Consider the following 27,873-nt stretch of genomic DNA (forward strand, 5'->3'; position numbering starts at 1 on the left):
CATGAAAAAAAATAAATAATATAAAGAAAAAAATAAAAAGAAAAGAAAGAAAGAAAAGGAAGGAAGGAAGGAAGGAAGGAAGGAAGGAAGGAAGGAAGGAAGGAAGGAAGGAAGGAAGGCAGGCAAGCTTTGTTTAATCCAGCTAACATCTTAGGAAACTGATGGCTGGTTTGTACTATGATTGCATTGGGATAATGTTACCTGTTAGATAAGCAAACTCCTTTAAATAGTTGTAAGGGCTGAGATTGGTGTAAATCTCTTCATTTAAGACTTCAGACTGCACTGCCACCAAAAAAGCCACTTCATTTGTGGCCTACTGCTAAAAGCAGTGATCCCTATACAAGCATAGGTGTCTGCATTAGTGCCTTGCACAGTTTTACATTCGTTTCCCATCAGAGCAGATCTCAAATAGATGCATTGCAGGATTAGAGATAACACGTATGCTTCTGGTAGCACCGTGAAAGCAGAAAATTAAGCTGGTTTTCTCTTTAGAAACATTAAGGAGAGCAGGCAGGAGCATGGTGTAGGCACTGAAAGCAACATGTGGGGAGGAGAGGAGTTGCCTTTGAGGCAACAAACATGGAGCTAATCTGAGGGTGACTGCACCTGGGAACCACTACTGGAGTTCAGGAAGGCACAGCGTTGGGTGCTTACATACTGACAACGTTTGGTGCCAAAAACAACTTGTGTCTGAGGGACTGCACCGCCCCTCGGCCATTTCCGGGAACTTGCCGCAAGCGGCCACTACCAGAACATTGACGGTGCTGCTGCTCTTCTAGGTGGGGCGGCTTGAAAGCTGGCACCTGTGCCACACCTGTGAGCACACCCGTGCCTCACGTTTGGCTGCGCACCGAGCCAGAGCGGAGCACGGCGCTGAGGCCGAACCAGGGGCTCGGAGGAGGCAGCGCCTCAGCAGGTCCCCGCCTCAGGGCACCGCGGGCAGCCCCTGTCCTCCAAGTACCGCGCAGCCACTAGAGGGCACGGCACCAAAGGCACTGAGCAGCCAGAACCCAGCGCGCTGTGAGGGGACAGGATATGGGGGAGGACGAAGGGAGGCACGGGCATTAACGGCCGTTAGCAACGGGCATTAGCAACCGTCGTTAGCAACCGTCGCTAACGGGCGCTAAGGGCTGCCGGACGCTACAGCAGCCACTGGAACCGCCCGCCGGCCGCCGGCCAATCACCGCGCCGCTCCGGTCACGCGGTCAGCCCGCGCCCCTCCCCGCCCCGCCCCTTCCAGCCCCGCCCCTCCCCGTTACGCAACCCGCAGCTCCCCAGGATTGGCTGGCGGGGCGGCGCGGCTGCCGTCCCATTGGCCGAGCCGGCGGGCCAATCGGCAGCCGCGGCGTAGGATTCAAACGGAGCGGGCGCGGCCGCGGCGCTCAGTCGGCGGGGAGCTCCGCCCGCAGAGCAGCGCTGCCGTGCACCGCCCGCACCCACCGGGCCGCGCCGAGCGGCACAATGACGGACGGGGTGACGGACGGGGTAACGGACGGGCCTGCCACCACCACCACCACTGTCAGCCCGGCCAGCAAGCAGATCTACTACTCCGACAAGTACTTTGACGAGCAGTACGAGTACCGGTACGGCACCGCGGGGCGGGGGGGGGGGCTGCGGCTCCATGGGGTCGGGGGGGGCAGCGCCTCGCCTCCAAGCCGGGGGGAGCAGCGGGGTGGGGGAGGGCCCTGCCGCTGCCTCGCTAAATCGCCGGTATGCGAAGCGAGTCGTAACTCCGCGTCGCAGCGTGGCGCTAACAAATGTACGGATAAGCTAAAATGAGGCCGGCGGGTCCTAGCAATCGGTATGCCAGGATTCTCTTTCGGGAAGGGCTGGTATTTGTAAGTGAGCCCGCAAGCCACCTTTCAACAGAGATATGGGCGAGGTTTGTAGGGATTAGCGTGTGTAACATGTTAATTGCTAAATTTCTACAGGCATGTGACGCTGCCAAGAGAACTCTTAAAACAAGTGCCAAAAACTCATCTAATGTCTGAAGAGGAGTGGAGAAGTCTTGGTGTTCAGCAGAGTCTCGGATGGGTTCATTATATGATCCACGAGCCTGGTAAGTACAGCTGAATAGGATTAGATGAACAAAAGTCTAAAATATCAACTGCCTGGTGCTTCAACTGAACTATGAAGTGCGTAGTTGATTCTGCAGTTAAACCTAAGTGGAATTCACTACTCAATGTTTAGTCAGTTTCTTGCTATTTCAGCATGGTAGCAACATAACACAGCAGCTCCTTCTTTTTGAACTTCACCTCTTATTCTCAGAACTAGCTATCTTTCTTTCTTTCTTCCAAGTAGATCAGTCTACTGGTAGATAAAGCATGCTAAATTTGAAACAGTTTCTACAGAATTATTTTTCTGAGCTCTTCAATGATGTTAGTATATCAGGATATTTTTACATTATGAAGCTGGCACACCTGCTTACTACAAAAACCTAGCAGATGCTGATGTATACAAACTCCTGCATAAATGCTTTGAAAAATTTACAGTTTGAGCTCTAGTTATGCTACCTACAAAATGAAAAACTAAAACCAGTCTTTCAATTTAAAGGGCACAAAGCCCTAACACCTCTCCAACAAGAGTCTACTGAACATGGCCATTCCTGATGCATGGTAATCAAGCTTGCAAATGGTGATAGATAAATTGCAGCTAGTCCTATAAAATTCCAGGTTTCCAAAAATGCAGATTCTAAAGACATGAGAAGGCTAATTTCTTGGAAAAAAATCTGCAGGCTGTATCAACTTAAGGGACTTGATGCTTGACAGTGTGTACCTAACAAGGACAGCACCAGCAGTTTTTTTATACTGTTACATTAGCAGAGCTCACCAAGTACCTAATGTAGAGCAACAAGTCTGGTACCAACCCTGTATCTTCAGTACTTCCTTCCTGTACACATTCATGATACTGACAACCTTTGCTATGAATTTTTTTAGATCAGCTGCTTGATTCAGAGAACTTTACTGCAAAATTGTAGATGCTACATGTGAACACCTTTGTGGACCTAATTTATGTTTCTTATTTAATTAGTAAGGCCTAAATATTGTCCAGATGTTGTTAAATGTATGAAATATCTGTAACCAAGACATAAGGGTCAGACTGACACTTTGTTCAATTTTATTTCTGCAGAGCCGCACATTCTTCTCTTTAGAAGACCTCTCTCAAAGGATGAGCAGAAGTGAACCACTGTCTAGAACTTGTCTCCTAAATCTTCTGGAACTTTATGTATAGGAGTGTATACATGCTGGTAGTATTCAGTGAATACTTTAAGATGTACAAACATATATCCGTACCTGTGCATGAGCTGTATTATTCACAGCAACAAAGCTCAGTCAAATGCAATTCCAAGGAGGCTGCTATCTGTTCAAAGAATAATGAAACTATCTGTTTTCTTTACTGTTACTGTGTCTGTCTTACTTTGCACTGAATTTCTTATTAAAGTTCACCTACTTTAAAAACCTCGTGTTCTGACTAGATGACCACTTGTTACCTGTGTTCTGTAACTTCTGCACTCTGCTTTGCTGCTGCGTTGCATGCTCAAATCCAGTGGTGCAAATGTTCAGTAGCAGACAAAAAAATAAAACTATTCTTACATGATCTATGAAACCTAGATGTCTAGAGTTTTAATGCACCAGGCAACTAATGTGATGAAGCTATATTGTTCCTCTGCAAGAATTATCCTACACTAGAGGCCAAGATTTGTAACCTGGATATGATTAGTCTTATAAAAAATCAAGTTAAGGGTAAATAAAATGGGTTATGCAACTGATTCTACTTAGTTGTAACCTGGTAACTGCAGCCAACCTCCAAATGCAGCTGGCAGTGGAAGGTGAAATGCAGACCGGCTGGTCACATCCCGAAATTAAAGGACTGGAGCTGGTACAGTCCCTGATGGGAATGAACAAATAACAAATGGTGTGGTGTAACCCTGTCCTAAGGTGTCAAACAACAGCTGAAACATTCCATGAAACTTTTTACACATCGATAACTTCCGTAGTACCATTTATAACCCTCGGTGACGATGCCCGGCGGCCCAGGCGAGCGCCCCGCCGGGTGCAGCACCCCCAGCCCCCGACACAGCCCGGCCCCGGCCGCGGCCTCCGTGCGCCCGCCCCGCCCCGCCCCGCCCCGCCGGGCGGTCCCGTGCCGGGGCTGCCCGCGGCCTCACGTCATCGCCCGGCGCCGCCGCGCTCATTGCAGGCGGCGGAGGGGGAGCGGCGCGGGGCTGGAGCGGAGCTGCGGGGCCCGGCCCGGCCCGGCCCGTCCCGGCGCTGCCGCCGCCATGTGTGCGGGCAGGTGGCCGGCCCCGCTGCGGGGCGCGGAGGTGAGGCCGGGCACGGCCACGGGGCGCGGGGCAGGGCCGGGGGGCGGCGGGGCTGCACGGGGGCGAGCAGGGAGAGCCCTTCTTGCTAGGTGCCATAGGGCAGCCTCGGGCCGTGCAGCAGCGCTCGCCTGCTGAGCTGCCCCTGTGCTCTCTGAAGCGGGCCCGTGGGGTATTTACCGATAACGTGGGGATTAAAGGAAACTTAATTTCTCCTAGGGCTCCTTGGTTTTTCTGCTCCCCCTTCCTCTCTCTTTCTTTTCGGTGCGCTTTGTTGTTTTGCATGCTTTGTGAAGAGCACGGAGAGCAAGCTAACGCCCTTCTGTGGTAGTTCTGCTCGCAGGAGTGAATGTTCTTCGCTTGTAATGTTAATCTCAAAAAGCACGTAGCCTAAAAACGTTTTGTTTCCTAGGGCGTCCAGTTATCAGCAGAGGTCGAGCCGTTTGTCCCAAAACATGCAGCAGTAGCCATGGCATGGACAGAATCCTCAGTAGCATGCATGTCTCCTACGTACTTTACTCCGTGCTACCCATTCTTTCAAAACCCATCTCTGGATAAGTATGTACATTTTCTGAATGTTATTTCTTGGGGGTTTTCAGCTTTCCAGTTTCGGACACTGAGTGCTCTGGGAAAGTCAAAGCTCTGATACACTGATATTCTGCCTCTAGAAATGCTCCACCTGTTGTTTTCCAGGCTTAGATTTGTGTATTTGTGTATTTGGGATTATGGCTGGTACCTCATCTCCTGTTCCCAAGGCCCTGTTTTTGTAAGGACTTTTCACAGGGAGAATGTTGATCTGTGGTGACAGGCCCGGCTCTTGTCATTGCAGGTGTTATTTTGACTGCAGTTTATCAGAATTCCAACAAGCATCTTGTTCTGATGGGAGCGTTTTTGTGTTTTTCATCTCCCCAGGGATGAACAGCTTCATGCTGAACAGCTTTAAAAATTAGACAGAACTGTGTTTTTCCCTCCCTTTTCTTTCCTATTAAACTGTCTTCATCTTGACACAACAGCTGAGAAATGTCCCTCCTCCCCCCTTAATCAAGTTTGGGCCTCAGCATGCAGTTTCTGTAGAAATTATAAAATGAAACTGGAAGGGAACTTCGAGTACACCTTTGAAGGAAAAATGCACAAATTAGACATTTTGCTTTGTATTTCATACATGCCTTCTACCCCATAAGATGCTATATCCATACTTTGTTATTATGCCATTTTGGGATAGATTTCACTGTTTAGTGCTTGTATTTTTGTAGTCAAGTGTCTAATGCATGTTGTGTAGTTATACTGTGCGTTTCATTTGTTTCACAAGAAAAAGCTGACCAAAAATAAGAACAAAGAAGGCTAGTTACCTTAAACAGAAACGAGGGCTGTAAATATAAAACATACTACATTTGCAACTTGGAAACAGGTAACACCTGTATTTTTAAATATTTCCTAAACTGCATGTTTTATCCAAAACAAAATATGTATTTTTTAAACAACCTACAGCAGTGAGCAAATACTTAATTGCAATAACATGGAATACTTTTCTCTTGAAATATAGCTTTCCTGTTAAACAAATCATTCAGACCATGAATGTTATGTTTATCTAGGCATCCAGTATATCCTGAAGATTTACCCCAGGACGACTTCTCATCTCTTTCTCAACGTCCCTCACATAGGGTTATGGGAGCTCCTGCATTCTGTGAATACTCCAGCAGCTCTTACTCACCTGATGTTGTTTCAAATATGTATCCAATAGCTGGCTCATACCATCCTGGTAACAACTCAGCACCCTGTAATGATTCTGGCCTAGTTAGTCAATCTGCCCAGCAAAAGTACCCAACCAGACAAGAAAGTAAGAACCTTTCAAAGGTGAGCACTGTTTTTAAAGTTATGATATTGTTTTAAATCAGTCTAAATGTTTTCTTCCTTTTCAAAATTAATAATATGTAGTTTGGTCAAAAGCTTGGAATGCTTTTAGGATTTTAGTCCTTTTCTAGAAGAAACTCAGTCTTAGAAACTAAGACTGGACAATTTAAGACAAAATGATTTTAAGCTTTTGACAATGCTGTGATTGATTTTAATGAGATCTTAAAACATAGTTGCATAGAAGCATGGAATTCCCATGCTTCTATGCTTCCCCTTTTCCATGGGCTACAAGTAGCACAGTTAAAAAGTAACAAAGTAGATAAAATTCAGTAACAAATCACTTAATAGCTGTTCCTGGTTTTGTTGGTTATTTGTGGTTATGGTGTAGTGTTTATGATGTATTTGCTTCATTTTCAAGCTTCAGGTGCACAGTTAACTTAGTTTTTCTAAGTTCTAGAATCAACTAAACATGTCACAAATACTTTGCAGCAGAGGAGATCAAAAGAGGATGAGAAAAAATCAGACAAGAAAGAGCATGATAGAGAGCAGTCTTCTGTCAAAATCGTGAACAGGACTTCATCCCAGTCCACTGCATGGAGCAGAGATTCCATGAAGCCAGGTATAAATTTTGGGTTGAAACATGTAGGATAGAAGTAAAATATTTGACTGTGTTATAACTTCTAGTTTGTGATCATTTTTCGATATCTAGAGTTGTTAAGGAACAGGATTTTTTTATTTTTTTTTTTACTCTGTGACTTTTTGACAACAGATGGTAATGTCTTCTTGCTGATTGCACAAGCTCATGTAAATTGATGTAAAAATTTCCTGAGCAAGCGTCAGAATTAAATGTCAGTTGCTTGTCAATTTGTTGTTGTTTATACAAGTTGGTTATAAACACTAGGGTTTGGTTTGTTTGTTTGTTTTACTATGAGATGTGTATATAGCAGTGGTTCTTGTAACAGTTACAGTAGCTATGTCAACTGGTGTGCTATAGGACATACAGAGACAATCACAAGCAAGTTTCATTTTTTTGACTTTGCATGCTTTATTCAGACAGCTACAATAAAACTACAAGCAAGAAGTCAACTCAAACTCCAAAAATAGAGTCTCTTCCTTTACCTGCCTTTGAAACTACTCTTTTGGATTTCCACAAGTCACAGAGTTTTGAAACCAGTGAGACATGGAATGTACATCATCGAAGTGGACCAGTATGTTCAGCAGAAAGTAACTTTACGTGCCTTAGTCAACCAGAAATGTCTCCTTGGTTGAACGGAAAGGTTAGCTAATGCTTTCATGTTGCAGAACTCATTAAAATACTTTTTTCCTAAATTCAAGAAACTATTTTTGCATAATGTTAATACCTGTTTAAGTAGCTTGCAAGTGGGATGTTTCATAGCTTAACACTTCTTTTCTCTTTTACTCTTTCTTTCTATTCCTTCGTTATCTGGTGCTGTGTGCAGATACAGGAAAGCCATGTACTATGACAGTTTAGATTGGTAATGCTGCCATGTTCAGCAGTATGCCAAGCATGTTGAATCAGAGTTTTCAACAGTGGCTATAGATGAATCCTTTTGAAAAAATCCAAATAGCATGAGACTTACAGTACCCTTCAGGGGAAAACTGCTTGTGATGGACAGAATACCTTTTTGCTGTTCCTTTTTTTTCATTGCTAGTTTGAGTTTGGTGATGGACTTTGTTTTCAGTGTTCTTGAGAGATTAAGAATGAACAATAAAATGTTTTAGAATCATTGTTTGGGTAACTTTGTAAAATGGAAGTAGGCATCGTACTTGTTAAACACTGGAAAAGCATCTGCTAATATTTTATAATGCAGTGGGGTCCAAATGATGATTCCACTAAGAACAGCAACAACAACAACAAAAAAGTGGGCTGCAAAATTCCCTACACCTTTGTTTGCAAGGGTTGAGGATTTTTTTTATTCTGTTTTTAAGTTTTAGCTCTGTTTAGGTAAGTGGTGTTATTCATATTTGTATGACATGACCCTCTATTTTACAGGAAGATGTTTCTGTGGAAAACAAAGCCCCATCAAAAACTTTAAATGAAGCAGTAGCCAGCTTAATTCCCTCTTCATTTGATGGTAGAGGTAAGTGCTGCAGGTGTAAATTCTTTCCACATATTTGAACTGCTTGCATTTATCAGTTTGCAAATGTTGCTGTGAGTTCCTATCCCCCTGAATAAAATTGATGTTTGAAATGAATGTTAAGGTTAACCTTGGGTGCCCACCAAGCTGCACTCCCCCTCCTCAACCTGCCAGAGGGAGAAAATAAGATGGAAAAGCTTGTGGATCAAGATAAAGACGGGAAGATTGCTTACCAGTTACCATCAGAGGCAAAACAGACTCAACTTGGAGTAGCTAAATTTAATTCATTGCCAACTACAAGTAGAGTAGGTGGTGAGAAACAAGGACAACCCTAAAATGACCTTCTCTGCACCCCCAACCTTCTTCCCAGGCTCAACCTCACTCCTCTCCTGAGTCTTACACCTCCTCCCCCTGAGCAGTGCAGGGGAACAGGGAATCAGGGCTGCGGTCAGTCCCTGAGGTTTAATCTCTGCCGCTCCCTTACGGTCCCTCCCTGCCCCTGCTCCCTGCTCCCTGTGGGGTCCCTCCCACAGGATGCCGTCCTTCCCCAGCTGAGCCTGTGGGGGCTGCCCACAGGCAGCAGCTCTTCAAGCAATGCTCCCACACGGCTCCGTCCCACAGGGTAGAGTCCTTCAGAAAGAGACTGATGTGGCCTGTGTCCCCCCACTGAGGGGGAGGCTGCCTGCCCCTATTGCCAGCAGCCTGTTCCAATGTGGCCTCCCCACAGGCTGCAGCTTCCTTCAGGGCACGTCCACCTGCTGCACTGTGGGGTCCCCCATGGCCTACAAAGTGACAGCCTGTTTTGTGCACCATGGTCTTCTACGTGGGCTGCAGGGGAACTTCTGCTCTGGTATCTGGAGCACCTCCTCCCCTCCTTCCTTAGTGACCTTGGTGTCTGCAGAGTTTTCTCACATTTTTGTCACCCTGTCTTTCACAGCTGCTGTGCAACATTTTTACCCTTCCTTTAATGTGTTAAAACAGTGGTGCTGTCTGTATCACTGATGGGCTCAGGTTTGGCCAGTGGTGGATCCTTTTTGTTGTCACTGGAACCAGCTGTGTACAACCTGAGGGCAGCCCCTGGTCTTTTCTCACAGAGGCCATCCCTCCAGTCCCCTCACTACCAAAACCTTGCCACATAAACTCAATAAACTGCTGTATTTAATCACTCAATTATTTTTATTTATTTATTTTATTTTACTTTTGATGTGCTTTGCTATGTTTTAGGAATATTTACAAAATGTGTGAGTTCTTTTCTCCCAAAACACCAATACCACTAAATGGTAGTGGGTGAAACTCCTGTATGCTGAGGCATGTAAGGAAACCTTTTAGCTTGTGTTTATGTATCTGCAAAACTGGAAACCTTTCAGAAAGTAGAAAGTACTGATGTGGCCTTGTATGTAAAAGCTGTGTGGTTCACAGCTGGAGGAATTTTATATAGACGAATTTTATATAGAAATATCCTAGGAGTTCATAGTTTAAAAAATATATGTTAGAAAATGAGCATGGAATTTATGTAGTTTGTATGACAGTATAATTTCCTGTTATAATTTAATTGGACTAAATGTATGCATATAGGGCCTGACAATATGTGGAGTAATTGTAACTCTGGAAGCTTTTCTGAAGGAGCAAAATGTATAAGACAACATCTTATTTCACTCCTTCCTCGGAGAGAATATAGCTCTATATTGTATTTGCTAGTCCTTGATTAAATCACTATTGACACTGTGTCTTCTGAATATTTGAGAAATATTTTGTGATGTCTTTGAATATCACTTTTTTTTTTTTTTCCTCAGAGGCATTTCCTAAAGCACCTACAGCTGATTCTGCTCAGCCAGGTCTGACTTGGGCTATGGTACTTTCACAACCCCCAAAGAAAACTCCATTGTCACCAGCATCTGAAGGTCTTCCCAGAGGCAAAGAAAAGCAGGGTAGTCCAGTAAAGGTACTTGAGAATTACCTGCTTTAAACTAATTTCTCTTACTGTGTGTCTCTTGATGTGAAACACTAGCTTTTTTTCTTAGATACTGTATCTAGTTATGTTACTTTAAGAAGTGACATAAAGTTCCATTGTCCTTATTAGATTTTTTTTTCTCTACTTGTGGTCAAAAAAAGAATAACAAGGTATCAGAAGAACAATGCATATCCAGCAACACAGAATTCCAAAATAGCTGATTTGAATATGCCACTTTTAGGCCAGACTTTATTGAAATTCCCACATTCTGAAACAGGAATGTAACATGGAAATCTTGTCCTACCTGGGTGGAAATTTCATATTGGAATCTCAGTAGTTCAGATATGTTCTGATAATTATTTAATGCACTTCAAATGAAGAGTTCTTGCAGTACTTCTGAGTTACTAAGAGATCTTGAATTTTCTAGCTTAAGCTGACTAAGATGCATATTATTTGTGTGTGATCACTCTTGTATTTATTTTCATGGGTGATAATTAAATAAATCAATTTCTAATAGTCATACCTCATGATTTTTGTGAACAGGAAGAAATAAACACTGTTGATAATGAAACTGAGAATAAAGAAGCGTCAGAAAAGAAGAAGAAAAAGAAGAAGAAGAAAAAGAAAAACAAGTCACCCACCACTGATGTAGAAGAAACTCAGAACAAACCTACTGCAACACAGGAACCACCAAGGATTGAGGTACAGTGAGGAGGTTTTTGTTGTAATATATTTTTTTTTGGTGTTATGAGTGTGTATTGGAAGACCAGATGTTAGTCAGCTTTCCACACATTTAAGTTCAAATGCCATTAGTAGAGGAAATTGGGTCATGTCCATGTCAGTTACGATTTTTGTTAGAAGTTACAGGTGGGGAGCGGTTGTGCCTTTTGACTTATCAGGGATTGAACTAGCATAGTTGTGCAGGAAAGACTGGAGCATCTGGATGTTAACAGGCTCCAAAAAAAAAACAGATTTCCTAAATGAAAAATATTTTGCAGTAACTGTTTCAGAAAGCAAAGTGTGCAATGGATGGGGAGTATACTTGATACTGTAGTGTGCCACAGTATTAAAGAATGCAATATTGGTAATGTGCTTCAGCCCATCTCAAATCTGGAAGCAATTCTTATGGAACATAGTTGTCACTATTCGTTTACATTCCTGATTGCTAATTATTTTTTTCATTAATATTTTAATTTAACTGTAATATGCATATTAGTGTATTGATACTGTTGTGTATCAGTATCATGAAGGCCTTAGACTCTCCCACCTTAAAGAATTGTTGTATGATCTGTGGTTTAACAACCCTGCATTGAAAGTCCAGTAGTGTACAACAGTAACCACCTGTGTTGATTTATATGTTTGATGTATTGTATGTAATATTCAGTCTGTGAAACGACAACGTAAAGAAAACCTCCTGGCTTGCCTCTGTTCTGTACATTTTAACATGGACCATATGTCAGAACTGTCATTGCATGCATGGTTCATTGCCCTGGTAGGTCAAAAGAAACGACTTTATTAACAGACCTTTTCATTGTTGTGGATAGAATCAAAGATCTGCATGTTCTTATGTTCTTTCCTGCATTACAATATCCTTTTTTTTTTTTTTTTTTTTTTTTACTACATGCCAGAATAGAATATCTGATCTGTGAATGACTTATCTAAACAGAAAGAATGGCAGGAATTGTGGAGAATAGTAGGAGGGTAATGGTACTTATGAAGACAAAAAGAGGGGAAAAAAATCACATAGGACCATAGAACAGAATGTACATATGGCACTGAAATCCATGATGTGGATGCAGCATCTGGGGTGGTAGTTGGGAACAGCTTACAGAGCCTCCTGGTTTGGTAGTTGGGAACAGCTTTCAGAGCCTCCTGGTTTGATAGAAAAGCTTGAGTGTGAAAAATGCATGAGATGCTAGTATGATATTCTTGTAATAGAAGAGCATAAAACGATCGTGTACGTAGAACTTCTGGGGACCTCGAGAACTTAAGAAGGTTCTGCATTTGCAGCTGCTCACTGGAGGAATGTATTGGAATGCTTACTAGATTTCATAAAAGTCACTAATTAATAGAAACTCCTAATGTGTGTAAATTAGTGCATGTGGGGAAAAGTAATCCTGTTTTTATGTCCACAATGAATGTCTCTGAACCAGGTATTTTCCCTGAGGGAAGAAATTATTAGTAACAGCATCAAATCAGGCCAGTGCTAGTAGTACTGGTCAAACATGCAAGCAGCGTTATGAATTATTCACAGAAAAATAGGAAAGAAAATGGAAAACATTATGACATTATAAATCCTGGACAGATCTGATCTAAATAGAATGTGGATGCTGGTTTGCATGCCCTACTCCTTAATAAAAAAAATGCACATACCTGAACTAAAAAAAGATGGAGGGCTCTGACAACGATCAAAGGTATCAAAACTGTTCTTGTGGAAGGCAAGACTGAATAAGATTTCTTGGTCTATAAAATAGATGTCTTAGAAGGAATCAAAAGAGACAAGAGAATAAAAAGGCGATTATTTGCTTGTTTTCATTAATTTGTTTTATGTCCTCTGTTTTTTCTGCGTAATGAGTTAAGAACAAATATAAGGAGGTATTATGCCACTCTGAGTGCTAGATTTTAACTATTCCCTTTACTACAGGGTGTTGCAACTGCCAGAAGTTTATGTAATTTCAGTAAATGATTGGACAAACTGAAATAAGTATTTGTTCTACCGAGGGCTATTTAAATCCAAAAGTACTAACTCTGGTTAAAGAAATCCTTAAGATGGAAGAGTGCATTGACAAAACAGTTTACCTTTCTTCCAGTCTTCTTTTGACCTTCTTCTAAAATAATTTATTGAGTTAGGTGTGTCTGTACAGACTGAGCTTGCCTGTTCTTAAACATACTAACTCGGGCTGTTTATAAGAAGTCTTCCAGGCTCTAGAAGAAGTGTTGGTATGTTCAGCAGTATTGTCACAGCTGAAAAGGCCTCTCAGAGAGTGGGAGGAGAAGCAATTGAATTAAAACCAGGCTGGTGGTTTCGAGTCATTCTGATTGAAGCTCTCCTGGGTATAAAGTGGCCAGTGTAGAGCAAGCTCCACCCTGTCTGTACCAGTGACTTAATTAATCCAAAATCTGGATCCTTTGCTATTAAAATTTGCTAAGTGTCTAAGGCTACACAATCTCTTGACTGATTTATCTGTTTACTTCTGTACTGTAGTCAAGAGTTATTACCCCTTTGCCTGCCCTTTTGTTCTTCACCACTAACATGTTTAAGGCAGAATTGCACAGCTGGAGACTGTACTGGAAGAAGAGGGTAGTTGCTTGCAAGGCTGTTAAATGATCTGAAAAACACTCCTTTAGGAGCCATTTATGTCTAATTATTTGTATCAGCTGACACCAATAACAAGCTGCTGTTGGAAGCATTTCTTTCCTAAGCTCTTTCAGCCCTGAATTAACAACTACTGCCTAGTTGATTTAACCATTGTAGTGCTGATTATAGTTGGTGGCACTACACTCAGCTTCTGAACTTTTGTACAGTGAAATAAATCATGGTGAGTGATAAGCAGGGAGAAAAACATTTGAGCATAGGAAAACTCAGTTTTGAGAATATGGACTTGACGGTTCATACAAAAGCAACATTTTCTGTTTAATTTATTTAGGATGCTGAGGAGTTTCCTGATCTGGTAACTGCTTTTGCTAGGAGAACCAAATTAGGATCTCAGAAATCACCATTAACTCCTGCTGTCAAAAAGGAAGTTGAAGTAAGTAATCTTACAACTTTACCTGAATTTTAAGAAAATAAGCATGAAAAGACTGCAGGTTTTTGTTGAGTGAAGGTGGAGTTCTCTTGACTAAATGTGAATGCTTACGATGTAGCCCTCTACCCATGGCTTTCCCCATAGGTTCTCTGTAAAGTCAATGTATTCAGTAGATTGAGGATTTTCATACATATATTGTTAATGTTTGATTTTGCATTTCATAAAAGGACAAAATAGGAAGACTCATTTTCTGGCCTTGCTGTTTGTGCATACAAACAAATTTCATTGGCATTGGAATTGTGTAACACTGTTGTCAAACTGTGCAAGGGTAAGAACTTCAGTCTGACATTGGTCATAAATTCAAGCTACTTAATTATAAATCAAAGCTACTTAATTTTCCATAAGTAAAATGAATTAAGGATTCATTTGAAAATTTATTAAGGATTAATACAGAAATGCATTCAGTATCGGTATGAATCCCAAATATAAATCACAAGGATTGGAAATGTGATTGCTCTTGCAGAGCAAATAAATAATAAAGGTGAAACACTGTTTCTTTGAAGCCAGTTTTGTTGGTAGAATTTTTTGTCCTTGGTTTTGATTACTGTGAATACTAGTGACATTAACAAAACACTTTTTTTTTTCTTTTTACTGCTCAAGGCAGTAGAAGTCATGGTGATTGCTCAAGCTAGGTTTGCTATAAAGAAGGCAGTTTGCAGACCTGCAGTGAAAACGAGAGAGAAGCCTTTGACTTTTGTAAGCTTAAGTGGAATATCACCTCTCAAAACACGCATAGGTTGTAGAGGCATTATCATAAAGTAGTTTATATTCCTTCATAACAAGTATTTGATGAGGAAGCTGTTTGCTGTTTTTAATTACAAATATGAAAAAAGTAAGGAAATATGAGCCTGATGTAATAGGGCAGCAAATAAGTGATTTCACTGTTACAAGAATTTCATTGCTGCTTAAGATGTAGGTCATGGTTTTAAACCCCATTTACTGTGGATAGGATGACTAGCATATACCAAATGAATTTAATACCATTTTCACTTTACCCTTTTTGTGTCTTTTAATACTTTCTCTTCCTTGTTACCTTTTGTTTCTAAATAAAGATCCATTACCCCAAAGCATCTTGGGATAGTTCCTCTCCCACACAGGATAGGACTCCTAAAGTAGATGGATTGTCATGGAAGCAGGCTCCTTCTTTACCATTAGGAAGGAAGAAAATGCAGGTAAATTAATTTATATTTGAAAATTCAAAATTACGAAGGAAACTAACATATTTAAATATAAGACTAAGTCCAAGCCCTTCCATGATTGTATTCATAGTTCCTCATTCATACTTTGAGGTAAGTGACAAGGTCCTCTTGACTCAAAACACTCAGTGGTAGTAATTGCTACCCCCCTGGTTTGTATTACAATTTTTAGGGGAAAATACTGTTTTTTTAATGCATGCAAGTTTCAGGTATTGCAATACTTCTTTTCTCCTCTCTTACTTGATCATTACATAAATCCAGCCCTCACTGATTGTCTTAAGAAGTTGAGAACCTCTTGAAAATGATTTGGCCAGATTAAGACATGGAGATCCACTTAGCCTGGGTCAAGAAAGAGAAAAACACCACAACAGTGAGGTCAATAAGTAGTTTCATGTTGGCTTGTAGGTTCTGGCATAGCTCTGTTGAAAGGTATGATCTTGCACTCAGCAAGAGGAGATCATATTCCTTAACTGTGTTAAAACAGGAGATAATAGAATTGATCTGCCAGAGTAAGTAAAAATCTGTGAGTTATTTGCTTATCATGTTCTGCAGTCACAGTTTGCGCTTTCTTAGTCTTTACTAGTCTATTCGTTTGTAATCTTTTTATATTCTGAATCATTACATGCCGTAGCAAATATGGGACACCACTTTCAACTTCTCTTCAAAGCAGACAAAGATTAGTGCTTATAAGGCAATGCTGCTTAAAGGAAGAGCTGGTGACCTCTTTCTTAAAAAAGCATTGAAGATAGTGATGTATGTATATTGCAATCACATGCCCTAGAAATTTCACTGTACTTTTAACAAGACTTTCAATTCTGGTAAGCCTTTTTTCTATTTCAAAAATAGGTGGCAGTTTAACCAAAGTGTGATCCTGACATGAAACACCTGCTTTAATAAAGACTTTATTCTATGCTTTATTTCACTATTAAAAAGTAACAACACAGTATTTGAACTGTTTTTGACTTTTTATGTCTCACATTAAAGTTCATATGAGTTTAAAGAGCATAATAGTTTGATTAAATCAAGTTAAAAATTAAAAGTGTACTGTGAATTAAGTTTGTAAGAATATATTATTCAACAGTCTCTGCATTCAGAAATGGAAAACAGTTCTAATCTATACTTCATTTGCTCAGGAAACATCCAAAAGCAATAGTAAGAAGAGTCAAACTCCTGTGCAACTGGATTTAGGTGGCATGCTGGCAGTCTTGGAGCAGAAACAGCAGACAGAGAAGTCAAAACAGTCTTCTAAACCTGTGGTGTTTTCAGGTACTGGTTATGATTAAATTTACTTTCTTTCAACTTGATTTGTGTTTAAGTATTCAAAGTTTAAATGCAGCCTAATTCTGATATATAATCATCTGTGAATATTCAGGCGGGAGCATTGTTCACAAGATGCAAGAGAAAATTATCTTATGTTTTGTGTGTATTTGTTGTTGTTTTTTAATTCAGTTGTGTTTGTTTTTTTGTTTTTTTTTTGTTTGTTTGTTTTGTTTTTTAAAAAGACGTGAAAGTCTAAATTTTTTAGAGGAAGACTTAGGGCAAGAAAAGATCTTCAAGACACTGAATTGTAAAAAAAAATAAAAATAAAAATAAAACATATAACTAGTTTTGAGGAAAATATTAATGTTTTGGGGAGATTTTACTTTGTCTTAAATAAGTGTGTTACTGTTGTGCTTTTAGCTTGCAGGAAGGGGTTACACAATAACAAAGGCCATCTTAAACTCTTTCAATGCTAAAAACCCTAGAGCTATGAACTTATGCAAAAAAAAACTGCTTTGTAAACACAGGGGTTATATGAGAATCACTCAGCCCAATCCAAAGGATGAATTCTGCTGTTCCTGAAAATTGTGTAGCCGTGGCTTTTAACAAAATGGTAGATTTTTGGTGATAGAATCCTTCAAACCTTGTTGACGCATACCAAGGAAACAAATAGTGCCTTTTCTGTTGTAGGTCAAAATTTAGCCTTAGCAGTGTTAGTGTGGTACGTTTTGCAAAAAGAAACATGGTGTTTGCTGAAACTTAAGGATGACAAATGTTCTCTCATGATTTTAGTACTGCGGAAATAGCTAACTGAAGGAGCATTCATCTCACAAAGTTTAATGTGATATCAGGATAAGCTTTTCTAAAAAGCTCAAATTACTAGTCTTCAATCAGGCTTTGTTGAGAGACCCTGTATGATTTTTATTTTTTTTTTAATTCTGCAGTTGATTTTTACTTTTCCTCCATTTGAGTCAGTCAGTGCTGTGGAGGTGCTAACAACCAGTTTTGGTTATATATTATTATATAATGCATGGATTGAAAAGTAGGTGATGGGGCACAAATTTATGGGTCACAGATCTTCCTTTCTAATAATAGATTACCTGCACAAGACAAACTTTTGTATGGTGTTGATATCCTCAAAGTATAAGGCAGATGTTACCTCACTTTCCCGTTTTTATTTTAGTGTTATTCAGTGCAATTAAATCAGTGCTTATCAAAATGCAACATCAGTTTGTAAAGCAGCATTGTGCTGACCTCTGTAGCTGGAAAAGAAGCACAGTGAGCAAGAAAGGCAAGGAATGCAACTGCAGCTGAAATTATTTCATTCCATTTACTACTTCTTTTGGTGAATAATCTGTAGCTGGAAAAGCATAGTAAAGCAGTAGCAATTAGAATTTAAATTCAATTCTGGAAATGCATCAGTCATTCAAAATGACAAACTGTTGAAGTCGTCAGTTTCAGCAACGTAAGTGCTCTGAGGTGCCTGCAGGACGTATGTATTGCTTCAAATCCAGTTTTAATTCTTGATGACACCTATGCTATCATACTGCAACGCATTCTTGGCAGTGTTCTCAGTTTGCCTTTGTTGCACAGTGCCTAAAGAGAAAAGTAGTGGTGTAAGAGATTTGTGAAGTAAGCGGCTTATGCTAATTGTGCTGTATGTGATATTGGAGGATCAGCATGTAAAGACTTTGGAAGCAGTAAATGAAGATGGCTTAAGACAAATTGCCAGAAGCTTTGTGTAATTTTCAGTGGGAAGAGGTTGCCTCGGGTACAGAGGTTTGTCAAGCTCATTCCACTGTTACTTACGTCATCCTGCTCATTTACTTGGTAACGTAGCCTGGTTTATATTGCAGGTAGTGGAAGTGACAGGATGCAGTAATTCTTAGTGACCCTGAGCTGAGTGTGGTAGGGTATGGTGTGGTGGTTCCAAGTTCTGTCACTCGGCCAGTCATTTAAAGCCTCTGTGCCCTAAACCCTCTGAAAAGTGCAGGTAAAGTGGACATCTTCAGAGAGATGTTTTGATTGAATAAAAGAGACTTAGCGGTAGTTTACAGTGAAACACGGAGAGTTCTGAAGGTTTACTAAGCTGAGGTGGCTTGGTGGTAAAGGCAGCATGGAGTGCAGTGATCTGCCAAATTCTACTTCTGAGACAGAGTTTGTGATTCTGGTAGTATGATAATAGTAGAGGAATTGTCATTAACTTGGGAGGGGTCTACGAATACCTTTTTTAAAGAGCACCATTTAATGACACAGAATTGCCTATAAACATTCTTAAAAGCAACACAACACAAATTTACTGTGTGCATACTAGTCCTATTCCAGTCATTAATCTTGCATTGGATTCTGCTTTAGGTACTTCGTGCTAGTTGTCTGATACAGACTTCTTTTTTATCTCAGTTGGTGGTGCCATACCATTGCTTTCTAAAGAACCTGCTACAGCTACAAAAAGTCGCCGGTTAAATCAAGGAAAGATGCCTCATAACCCTTTGGACTCCAGCGCTCCTTTGGTAAAGAAAGGGAAGCAGAGAGAAGTCCCTAAAGCAAAGAGACCAACACCTCTTAAAAAGGTGCTGCTATTTTTAACATTTATAGAATCATAGTACATTATAGGCTAATGCAATTTTAGTATTATTCTGAGACTGTTAAAATTCCTGTTACAGGGATAGGCATCTCAGCTTCTGCTTGCCAAAATTCAGTGTTGGTTTTTCTTGGTTTAAGAAGAAAAGGGGAGGAAGAAAAGTCTTAACAAACAGCATATACCATTTCCCCCCAGAATTCATTTCCTTGCTTACATGACTTTATAGCTGAAGATAGCCATCACTACAAAAGTGTGTGCATATGACTGGAACAGGGGGACACCCAAAGAATCCTTGCGTGGTTTGGACAAGATATGGTTATTTTCAGGAGTGGGGAAAATGAACATGCAAAGTTAGTGTTTAATGTATCTGGGTTCTTCCAAGACAGAATTTCTGCTGACTCTCCAGCAACTGGTGTTAGATCAGCCTGGGGGTTTCAGTTCTCTTCCCTCTTTCCCCATTCATGCTGTTCCTTGTTGTGCCTCCTATGCAGAGTATTTTTATAATACCACTGGTTTCATTTATGGCACTGTCCCCAGATGTAATACTCCATCACTGGGTTACATCTTGGTCTAGAAAAGTTCTTATGGAGCTAGTGAAGGTAGTTTGCTACTCGTTCTGTGCTGACTGTTTGAGTTTGAGAACCGTACACCATAAAACCGTAACAAACTCTTGTGGAGGGAGGGGAGGGATAGTAATCACTGTTGAGTCTTTTGGCTGTTCTATTTTCTCAGGCCCAAAGTGGGTCTGAGGAAGACAAAGATCTGCTTTGTCTGCATAATATCTTGTGTTCTGAGTGTGGTAGGGATTATCTTTCTTCTTTCTTTTTTGACAAACACAAATGGAGAAATTTACTTTGGCATTTAGATTCCATGGTGTAGTTCATTACAAAGTTTGGGCAGATTATCTGAGCTAGGCAGCCTTGTGTACAATAACCACTTCTAGCCAACTACAAAGGCAGAGAAGGAAGATGAGTTTCAAGAAACTGATTAGTGCTTTCACCTATAGCAGCAAGTTTGAATTGAACAAATTTTTGTATTGGATTGTCTTTCTTCCCTTCCTTCTTCAGTGTACCATACAGATAGTGATCTGTAGTTTGATTTTTTCTTTTTTTCTCCAACCTGCAAGTTCAGAAACAGCAATGCAATAGAGATTGACTTGGGATTTTTAACAGGGGTGCAAATGCAGAAGGTAGACTGGTGGATTCTTGGTTAAGCAAATTGCAATGTTCAGGATGGTGGGTGGGAAAGAGAGAGAATTTGAGTGCTTAGCTGAAGTGCTACAAATCTTCAGTTTGAAGAAGAAAGGTAAAGAGGGAGACATTTTTCATTTTCCAGCCAGGCAGATCACTAGAAATGATTTTCTCTACCCACATGCTGGTAGTGTAGGAAAAAAAGATATTTTTTAATGTAGATTTAAGGAATTATCTTTCCTTCCCTATAATGTTACTCTGAAGAACTGCAGAATTTATATGTAAAATTAAAAATACACGTAAAACCTTGAGTTATAGCACCAAAGTTCTCTGATTGATCTGTATGTAAACACTTGGTAAGAGAAACTGTTTTTTTTTCTGTGATAAAGATTTTTTTTATTTCTATGTTTTAGATTATTCTGAAAGAAAGAGAGCAGCGAAAACAGCAACACCTGCTAGAACAAACGGCAACACTAAAAGATGGAGATACTTGTCTCCCTGCAGAAAATACTACTGAAGGTGAACCACTTCCACAGGCTAGTGAAGCAGGTATCTTTCAAGCTATAACATAGTATGTAGGTTGAGATTTGAGAATGAGCACACTTGGCACTTTCAACAATTGTACCAAATACTGCTAAATGAAAACGTAACTTCAAAATTTTCAAAGATTCAGCACTGGCTTATCTGGAGTTTAAAGTATGCCAAAGCTGATGCTCACTGTAGCTGAGTAATTGGGATTCTGATTACTATTTCACACGTTTATGCCTGTTGGATTTATTATACGTCATAATGAGACTCCCTGCATCTCTATGGCAGTATGTTTTAAAAAGAGGAACAATAATTAACAGTGACAGGGGAAGGTTCAGGTTGGAAAACTGGAGAAGGTTCTTCACTGAGAGGGTGTGTGGGCACTTGGAATAGGGAAGTGGTCATGGCACTAAGCCTGCTGGAGTCAAGCATTTGGACCATGATCTCAGGATATACAGTCTGGATTTTGCATTGTCCTTTGTGGAGCCAGGAGCTGGACTTCATTATCCTTGTGGGACCCTTCCAACTCTAAGATTCTATGAATTAAAAAAAAAAAAAAAGTCGTTCACATACTATAGTTATAATACTGAAATAACTCTTCAAGAGATAGGTACTTCACATTAGTCTCTTCCCAGTAGCTTTGTCGCCTGTCTTTTAATTGAAACATCTTTATTTATGTGATAGCTGTTCCTGTAATGCAAGTTACTGAAGGGTTTCTGGAGAGCACAGGAACCCAGGAGTCTACCAAGGAGTCTACAGAAAGCTCTATGGCTTCAAAGCAGCTAAATTGCTGTCTTCCGAAAATCCATAGTAGGAGATTTAGAGAGTAAGTACCGATTGTACTGATATCTGTTTTCCAACAGTACCACCAATGTGGCAACTTCCTAAGAAGATACTTAACTGCATTCTGTGCAACACAAATTAGTGTTTAGTCTAAGATTCTAAATTTCTTTTTCTATAAGCTGGTGCACAAGTGAAAAAGTGAAATCCAGAGACATAGTTTTTACATCATTGTAGCTGTCACTTCAGAATAAATTATCCTTGCAGGAAAAAAAAAAGGTGAAAAAATCATGAGACTGAGGAAGGAAAAGTAGCTGAGTATAAGTACCTTGCATTAAATAAAGTGCCAGCTTAATACTCAACAATAAGAGTAGGATACCTTACTTATTTTTAGTATGGAGTTTTGTTTTCTTCTGAAGTGAAAAATGGCAAGTATGTAAAAAATATTTACTTAAGATTTTTTTCAGTGGCTAAGAACTTGATAGGACAGCTAGATGCCACAGATAACAAACCAAAATAAAACATATATATAGGTTTATGGTATAAGTTTATATATATATATTTATACCAATAAATAAGTCTTTATGTATTTTTTCTAATAAAGCATTTTTCTGAGGATCTTTATTTTGACCTGTCTAAATCAAAGTTCAACAATGAAAGTATATAATTCTAATTTATTTCTTTAAATACATGGCTACTTATAATAAAGATAGAAATCTGAATCAAATTCCTCCTTCTCAGAACATTAAGAATATGTTCTTTTTGTCTTTTGTCCTATTTCACTTAACTTCAGTATCAGACCACAGCCTTGTGGTAAAAATGGATGTACTTCATCTTTCTAGTATTTCCTGGGAAAGATAAGGGTTCTGAATTTTTTTTTTCCCATCTTTTACACAAGTAGCCCTTCAGTAAGGAAGGGTCTCAAGGAAAAAAACTAAGGATGTCAACAGAAAGATGGCAAGTGGCAAATTCACATACCATTATGCGAAGAGTCCAGGGTAAGTCCTGGCTCTTGAATAGTTACAATTATCTTAAGTAAATATTTGTTTTCTTGTATGTCATAAGTGTGTCTGAAGTGGGAATAGAAAATGGACAAAGACACATTTGTAATTTCAGAGTTGTTAACATTTAATTTATTATTTCTTCCAGTTATTGCAGCCAGGTACTTAGCAAAGAAGTTGACAGTTGTGTGACAGACCTCTTAAAAGAACTGGTTCGTTTCCAAGATCGTATGTATCAGAAAGACCCAGTAAAGGCTAAAATAAGGCGCAGGCTTGTTATGGGGCTTCGAGAAGTTTTGAAACATCTGAGGCTGAACAGACTGAAGTGTGTCATCATATCTCCTAACTGTGAAAAGATTCAGTCAAAGGGTAAATAAGTTAAAAATAAAAAATAAAAAAAGTTTGTTTAAAAGAAATGTAAAAAAGCAGACTTTTTATACTTATGATGACAATTATTATTATAATTGGCAGAACCTATCTGAGTAGCCTTTGAAATCCAATCATATAGAGAGGCCTTCCCTTTTCAGATTGTTTAGTGTTGTGCATCTGAAGTGTGAACTAAGTCAAGAATACCTTGGGTGGGGGAAGTTACTTGAAACTGACAACTGTTTACTTACTGATTTGCATTGCAGTTGCACAAAAGATTGCACTGGCACAGCTAAGAAGAGAAAAAGATTACTGATGTCAGTTGTGTCAGCACAAAAAACCCTCCTGTTATCAGTATTTTTAGGCTGCAGATTGACAATGAGTTGTCAGTGATTCTTTGTTTAAAAATTGCTTTACTAATTATTGTCATTAATTTCTACTAACTTTTAAATATTTTTGTATCAGTCAGATCTTTTTATGGCTGATTTGTTTCTGTAGTAAATCCTATTGTTTTTACATACAAAACCAAAAAGAATAGTAGCAGACTAAGGATACTGCTAGTTAACAAAAAAAGTATGAAGTTCTCCTTTAAAATGGAGATCTAACACTGTTATTGAGATCCATGTATTTGTTCTTGTAAACTATTGTCATTTCTAAATGTACCCATAATCATGTAATTTTCATCATCTTTTAACACTGTCTTCTAGCTTGAGTAGTGTTGTTCATTGTTAACACTTCTATCTGCTACAGGTGGGTTGGATGAGACGCTACACAACATTATCGACTGTGCCTGTGAGCAGAACATCCCATTCGTTTTTGCCCTTAATCGCAGGGCCCTAGGCCGCTGTGTGAACAAATCAGTGCCTGTGAGTGTGGTGGGAATTTTTAGCTATGATGGGGCTCAGGTGAGTTGGGAGATCAAGTTTTATGCTTTTGTTGAGCTTTACTTTTTACCTGTAGGGTGGAAAAAAAAGTTCCTTCTTTAAAGTTTTGTTTGTTTTGCTTTTGCATACCTGTATCCTTTATTCTAGGTAAGTGGCTTATATGAGAAATTAATTATAAATGTACAGCCACTCAGCAGTGTTCAAAAAAGTGATTTCACAATCTCTTCCTGACATTGTCTCCACCTAGATGTCTTTCCAACTTGTTTGTTTCAAGAGAGTTAGGTTTCTGTAAAAGCTTGGTTTGTTTTGTGGTTTTATAAACACTTAGGTGGAGGAGTTGCATCGTTTACAATATGCCCCATTCCTGGAAGTGCTGAAGGCCAGGCTGGATGGGGCTTTGAGCAACCTGGTTTAGTGAGAGCTGTCCCTGCCCGTGGCAGGAGGGTTGGAACTGGGTCATCTTTAAGGTCCCTTCCAACCCAAACAGACAATGGATGCTTATAAAAATATTCTTAAAGATAGGGAAAAGCCAAGGCCAAAGGTGGAAGGTATTAAAGATCACCACCGTTTGGTTAGCTGAACAGATGTTTGAATGAATCTGCACGATAACAATCTTGCTGTGAAAATGGATGTAATATGTAGAAGACTGTTTTAAACTTTGCAGTGGTTACATGTGTGGACAAACCTACATTAATTGGTATTGAAAATTTTTTCATTCATGATTTTTCAGCAAAATATTCCTATGCACATTTTAGATTTAGTTCTTACTGACTAAAAACAGACATTGGGTTTCAACTTTATATATAAGTATGCATACATTCCAAATAATGGATATTCATTCAGATTTTCATAGAGATGTTAAAACATACTGTCTCATGTAAGTAATACTAGTATTTTGTATTTAAATAGGACCATTTTCATAGAATGGTACAGCTGACAGAAGAGGCCAGGAAGGCCTACAGAGATATGATAGCGGCTTTTGAGGAAGAAGCTGAAGGAAGACTAAGAGAAACTGAACTGAACATCGTAACCACTGAACATGAAAAAAGTTTCTTATCAGACACTGATAAAACAGCTTCCAGTGAACTTGAGGATGTACCAAATTATAGTGAGTATTTACGGACTTAATTTGATTTATTTTTTTCATCATTCCACTTCATCATTTTCACTGGAAAGATGACACCTGTCATGTTAGTGGTTAGTAAGGGCAGAGGGGCAGAGTTGTGCTTTTCTGTGATTTTTGTTTTCCTGATTCTGTGAAACTGAGGTCAGCTTTGTCTGAGAAACTCTTAGACAAAATCCCTCTCTGAAATCCTCTGGCAGGTGAAACATGTTGCTTTATCCAAGGAGGTTTTAATGGAGTTGCTATTTCCATTTGTTAGAAAATCCTACAAATGTGTTTTATCACCAACACCTTTCCCCCCAAGGTGTATATACTCTGTACTTAGGGTGGACTTAAGTTCTGTATTGAAGCTTGTTTGAGATACATCTTCCTGTCCAAAATGTTTTGTTAAAGCCTAGTACTTCTAGAAACACATTCTTCCAGCTCTGTTAATGCATTCAGCAGCCAACAGTAGTTATCATAGGTACTAGGCAACTTTAAAACTTCTTCAGAAGTTTTGAAAACTTAGGAGTTTTTGTTGACACAAAAGTTGCATACACCTTCAGAGCTGAGCCTTGCTTGAGTGTGAGGCTGGGTCAAGGACCTCAGCACATTCCTGCATATTTAAAATGTTTCATTGGTCATCTGATGTTTCATGATACATGTGCCAACTTACCTCAGGAGGAGGAGGAGCTTCAAAATCAACAACTTTTCATTTTAGGTTTTGCCTCAAGTGTTATAAAGTAACGTAGGGGATTTTGGCTTTATTTTTCTTTGTGTGTTTGTTTTATTCTAATATTCTCTAGTTAAAATCTGGAAGAGAAAGCTTGAAGAAGAGTATAACCCCTATGCGCTGGAACTGGCAAAGAGTGCAACTGCGAATTCAGAAGAGCATCACTTAATGTAGATCTGATTCTGTTAGGTGTCTTAAGGTTTTTCATTTTTCTATAGATCTGTAAATAGTTTATCTAAAATCAAATATCCATCTATGAAAGTGGCATAGCAAGATAAAACAATTTTTAAAAATTGTTATCTGAAGTCAGCTAAGTAAACTGTTCCGAATCCCCTTAAGCAAAATGCACACTGGAATACATGAGGCACTGCCTAATTCTTCTAAAGTTCCGTGTACTTGGCTGATTCCTATAGCAGATGATAATAGCAAACAAATTGTCTTAACCCAGAACAACTTGAACCGGCTTTGCATACTAGTAATGGTTTTATGGACTTTTGATTTATAAACAGTGCAATATACCAAAAGAACTTGTTAGCAAGATGTCTTGCTTTGGGGATAGATTCCACATGATGGATATTTGGAGCTTAGGGGATTTTGATTTATGTTGTTGTTGTCTTTGTTATGCCTTCTGTTTTCTTTATAATAAACCTACTCAGGTGGGCAGGCTGGCATAATTGTCACTCTCTACCAGTCAGCAAGAAGTGAATTCTGGGCTGGCACAGCTAGTTAAAACCTAATTAAGGAAGGCTGTAATGATGAAGATTCCCAGTTCTTCCTGTGATAATGTATTGTTCTGGGATCATACTGCAGGTGTAAAGAAGAAAATATGGAGTATAAAGGACATTCATGAAGTGAAAAGGGAATGTTCTAAAGTCGATAAAGGGAACAGTGATGATGTTTCTGTTCTCTGATGTTACCAACATCAGTTCACTACAGGTCCTGCTTTGAATTTAAAGGATACCAGAGGACATACAATGGGCCAGCCTGCTGTCCTATCTATCTGTACCTTTTCCATGCCGGCAGACTCCTCATTCCTTCATTTCAGGGTTGTGTCGGTGTATATATGCAAGAGTTTTTTAATCAGTCTCTGTTTGTATCTAAGGTAGGGAAAAAATTTCCTATATTTTAAATAAATTTAAAAAAACTAAATGTGCTCATAACAGTGTGGTGGAGCACCTAAGTAGGAATGTTCTTTATAAACACCTCTGTAGCTTACAGATGTAAGAGGACAAGCCTGAAAGAAGTCATCAGAGGATGCAGATGTAACTGGTCAGCTGTTCTGAAAAAAAAATAAAAAATAGATGCCATGTGCTACAGGTAGCATCTCTGAAGTGCATTAATAAATACTTCACCACATTAAACTGTTGTAGTGCAGTACTTTAAAAAGTAGCTGCCTCTTTAAGTTAGATGTGACGCAAAAATCTTTCTTTAAATGAACACTTTTGTAGAATGTAAGATGTATAAAATCTATAACAATATATTGTTTCGATAAACTATGGTGGAAGTGTTCTTTATGATTTAAATAAACTCTTCTGATGGGTATTTAATGGATACCTGAGTTGTTAATTTTGAAGAAAAACATTGGTAAAAGAAGTAAACCACCCTTAGGCTGAAATGCACAGTTGGTTACTGGCTGTGGTGATCATCTCCTAATTTATTCTAATATTAAATGGAATTTGATCCTAGTGATGAAAGATGGTTTTGCCCACAGCTATTCTTGACCCAGAGGTAGGTTGTGATTTGTTAGCATTCATGCCACTTTGATACACATCTAAAACTGCTGAACTGTTTTTTCTAGTCTCTGTGTGGTAGTGTGGAATGGGGACCAGTTGCTGAAGATCACAGCAAAAGCTTCATTTTTTTTTTTGCCACATATTCTATTTTGTTTTATTGTAGAAGAACATGAAAAATGACTTTGTAAACATTATGGGTTGTTCAAAATCTTATGGAATTATTTTCTGCTCTTTGAATGTATCTAAAAATTTCACTATAAGGTGTCACAGCTGTGTTCACTAATTGTTAGACATGTTTTTTTCTTTACAAAGTAGAGCTGAACAAAATCTGACAATCAGTTTTTAACTACTTGGAGTACTTCTTTGCACTCAAGGCAAAATTCAGTTACACTTTTCTAAGGTCTTACCTCATCATTCAGCAACACAGAACTAAACTGAAGTCTGCTCCAAAGCTGTTGAACAAACAGAGGAGGGACAATTCAAGAGAAGTC

At 39.4% G+C, this 27,873-nt stretch overlaps 2 protein-coding genes across 4 annotated transcripts; both read left to right on the plus strand.

Annotated features, from left to right (window-relative positions):
- The first annotated feature begins 1,334 nt into the window (after positions 1–1,334).
- On the plus strand, positions 1,335–3,606 carry CKS2 (CDC28 protein kinase regulatory subunit 2). The gene is made up of 3 exons (XM_027446925.3): positions 1,335–1,583; positions 1,932–2,059; positions 3,130–3,606. Exons 1-3 carry the CDS (start codon positions 1,462–1,464, stop codon positions 3,180–3,182), a joined length of 303 nt encoding a protein of 100 aa, XP_027302726.3. The 5' UTR covers positions 1,335–1,461; the 3' UTR covers positions 3,183–3,606.
- A 558-nt stretch (positions 3,607–4,164) lies between these two features.
- SECISBP2 (SECIS binding protein 2) lies at positions 4,165–27,200 on the plus strand. 3 transcript variants are annotated; one of them, XM_038170141.2, is made up of 18 exons: positions 4,165–4,324; positions 4,734–4,879; positions 5,914–6,175; positions 6,662–6,791; positions 7,226–7,449; positions 8,187–8,274; positions 10,065–10,213; positions 10,766–10,924; positions 13,870–13,971; positions 15,081–15,200; positions 16,358–16,490; positions 18,885–19,054; positions 20,669–20,804; positions 21,468–21,609; positions 22,713–22,933; positions 23,681–23,835; positions 24,724–24,922; positions 25,723–27,200. In XM_038170141.2, exons 1-18 carry the CDS (start codon positions 4,283–4,285, stop codon positions 25,821–25,823), a joined length of 2,679 nt encoding a protein of 892 aa, XP_038026069.1. In that variant the 5' UTR covers positions 4,165–4,282; the 3' UTR covers positions 25,824–27,200. The 3 variants fall into 3 exon arrangements, with proteins under 3 accessions (XP_038026069.1, XP_038026070.1, XP_038026071.1); XM_038170142.2 differs by having other exon boundaries at positions 6,665–6,791; XM_038170143.2 differs by having other exon boundaries at positions 5,983–6,175.
- Positions 27,201–27,873: the final 673 nt, after the last annotated feature.

This window comes from Anas platyrhynchos, chromosome Z (assembly GCF_047663525.1).
Source record: "Anas platyrhynchos isolate ZD024472 breed Pekin duck chromosome Z, IASCAAS_PekinDuck_T2T, whole genome shotgun sequence".
Taxonomy (NCBI): Eukaryota; Metazoa; Chordata; class Aves; order Anseriformes; family Anatidae; genus Anas; species Anas platyrhynchos.

Coding starts and splice junctions, on each gene's coding strand:
- CKS2 (XM_027446925.3), top strand. CDS start 1,462: ATGACGGACGGGGTGACGGACGGGGTAACGGACGGGCCTGCCACCACC. Junction 1,584..1,931: donor GACGAGCAGTACGAGTACCG/GTACGGCACCGC, acceptor AAATTTCTACAG/GCATGTGACGCTGCCAAGAG. Junction 2,060..3,129: donor TTATATGATCCACGAGCCTG/GTAAGTACAGCT, acceptor TTATTTCTGCAG/AGCCGCACATTCTTCTCTTT.
- SECISBP2 (XM_038170141.2), top strand. CDS start 4,283: ATGTGTGCGGGCAGGTGGCCGGCCCCGCTGCGGGGCGCGGAG. Junction 10,214..10,765: donor AGCAGGGTAGTCCAGTAAAG/GTACTTGAGAAT, acceptor TTTTGTGAACAG/GAAGAAATAAACACTGTTGA. Junction 13,972..15,080: donor CTGTCAAAAAGGAAGTTGAA/GTAAGTAATCTT, acceptor TTCTAAATAAAG/ATCCATTACCCCAAAGCATC.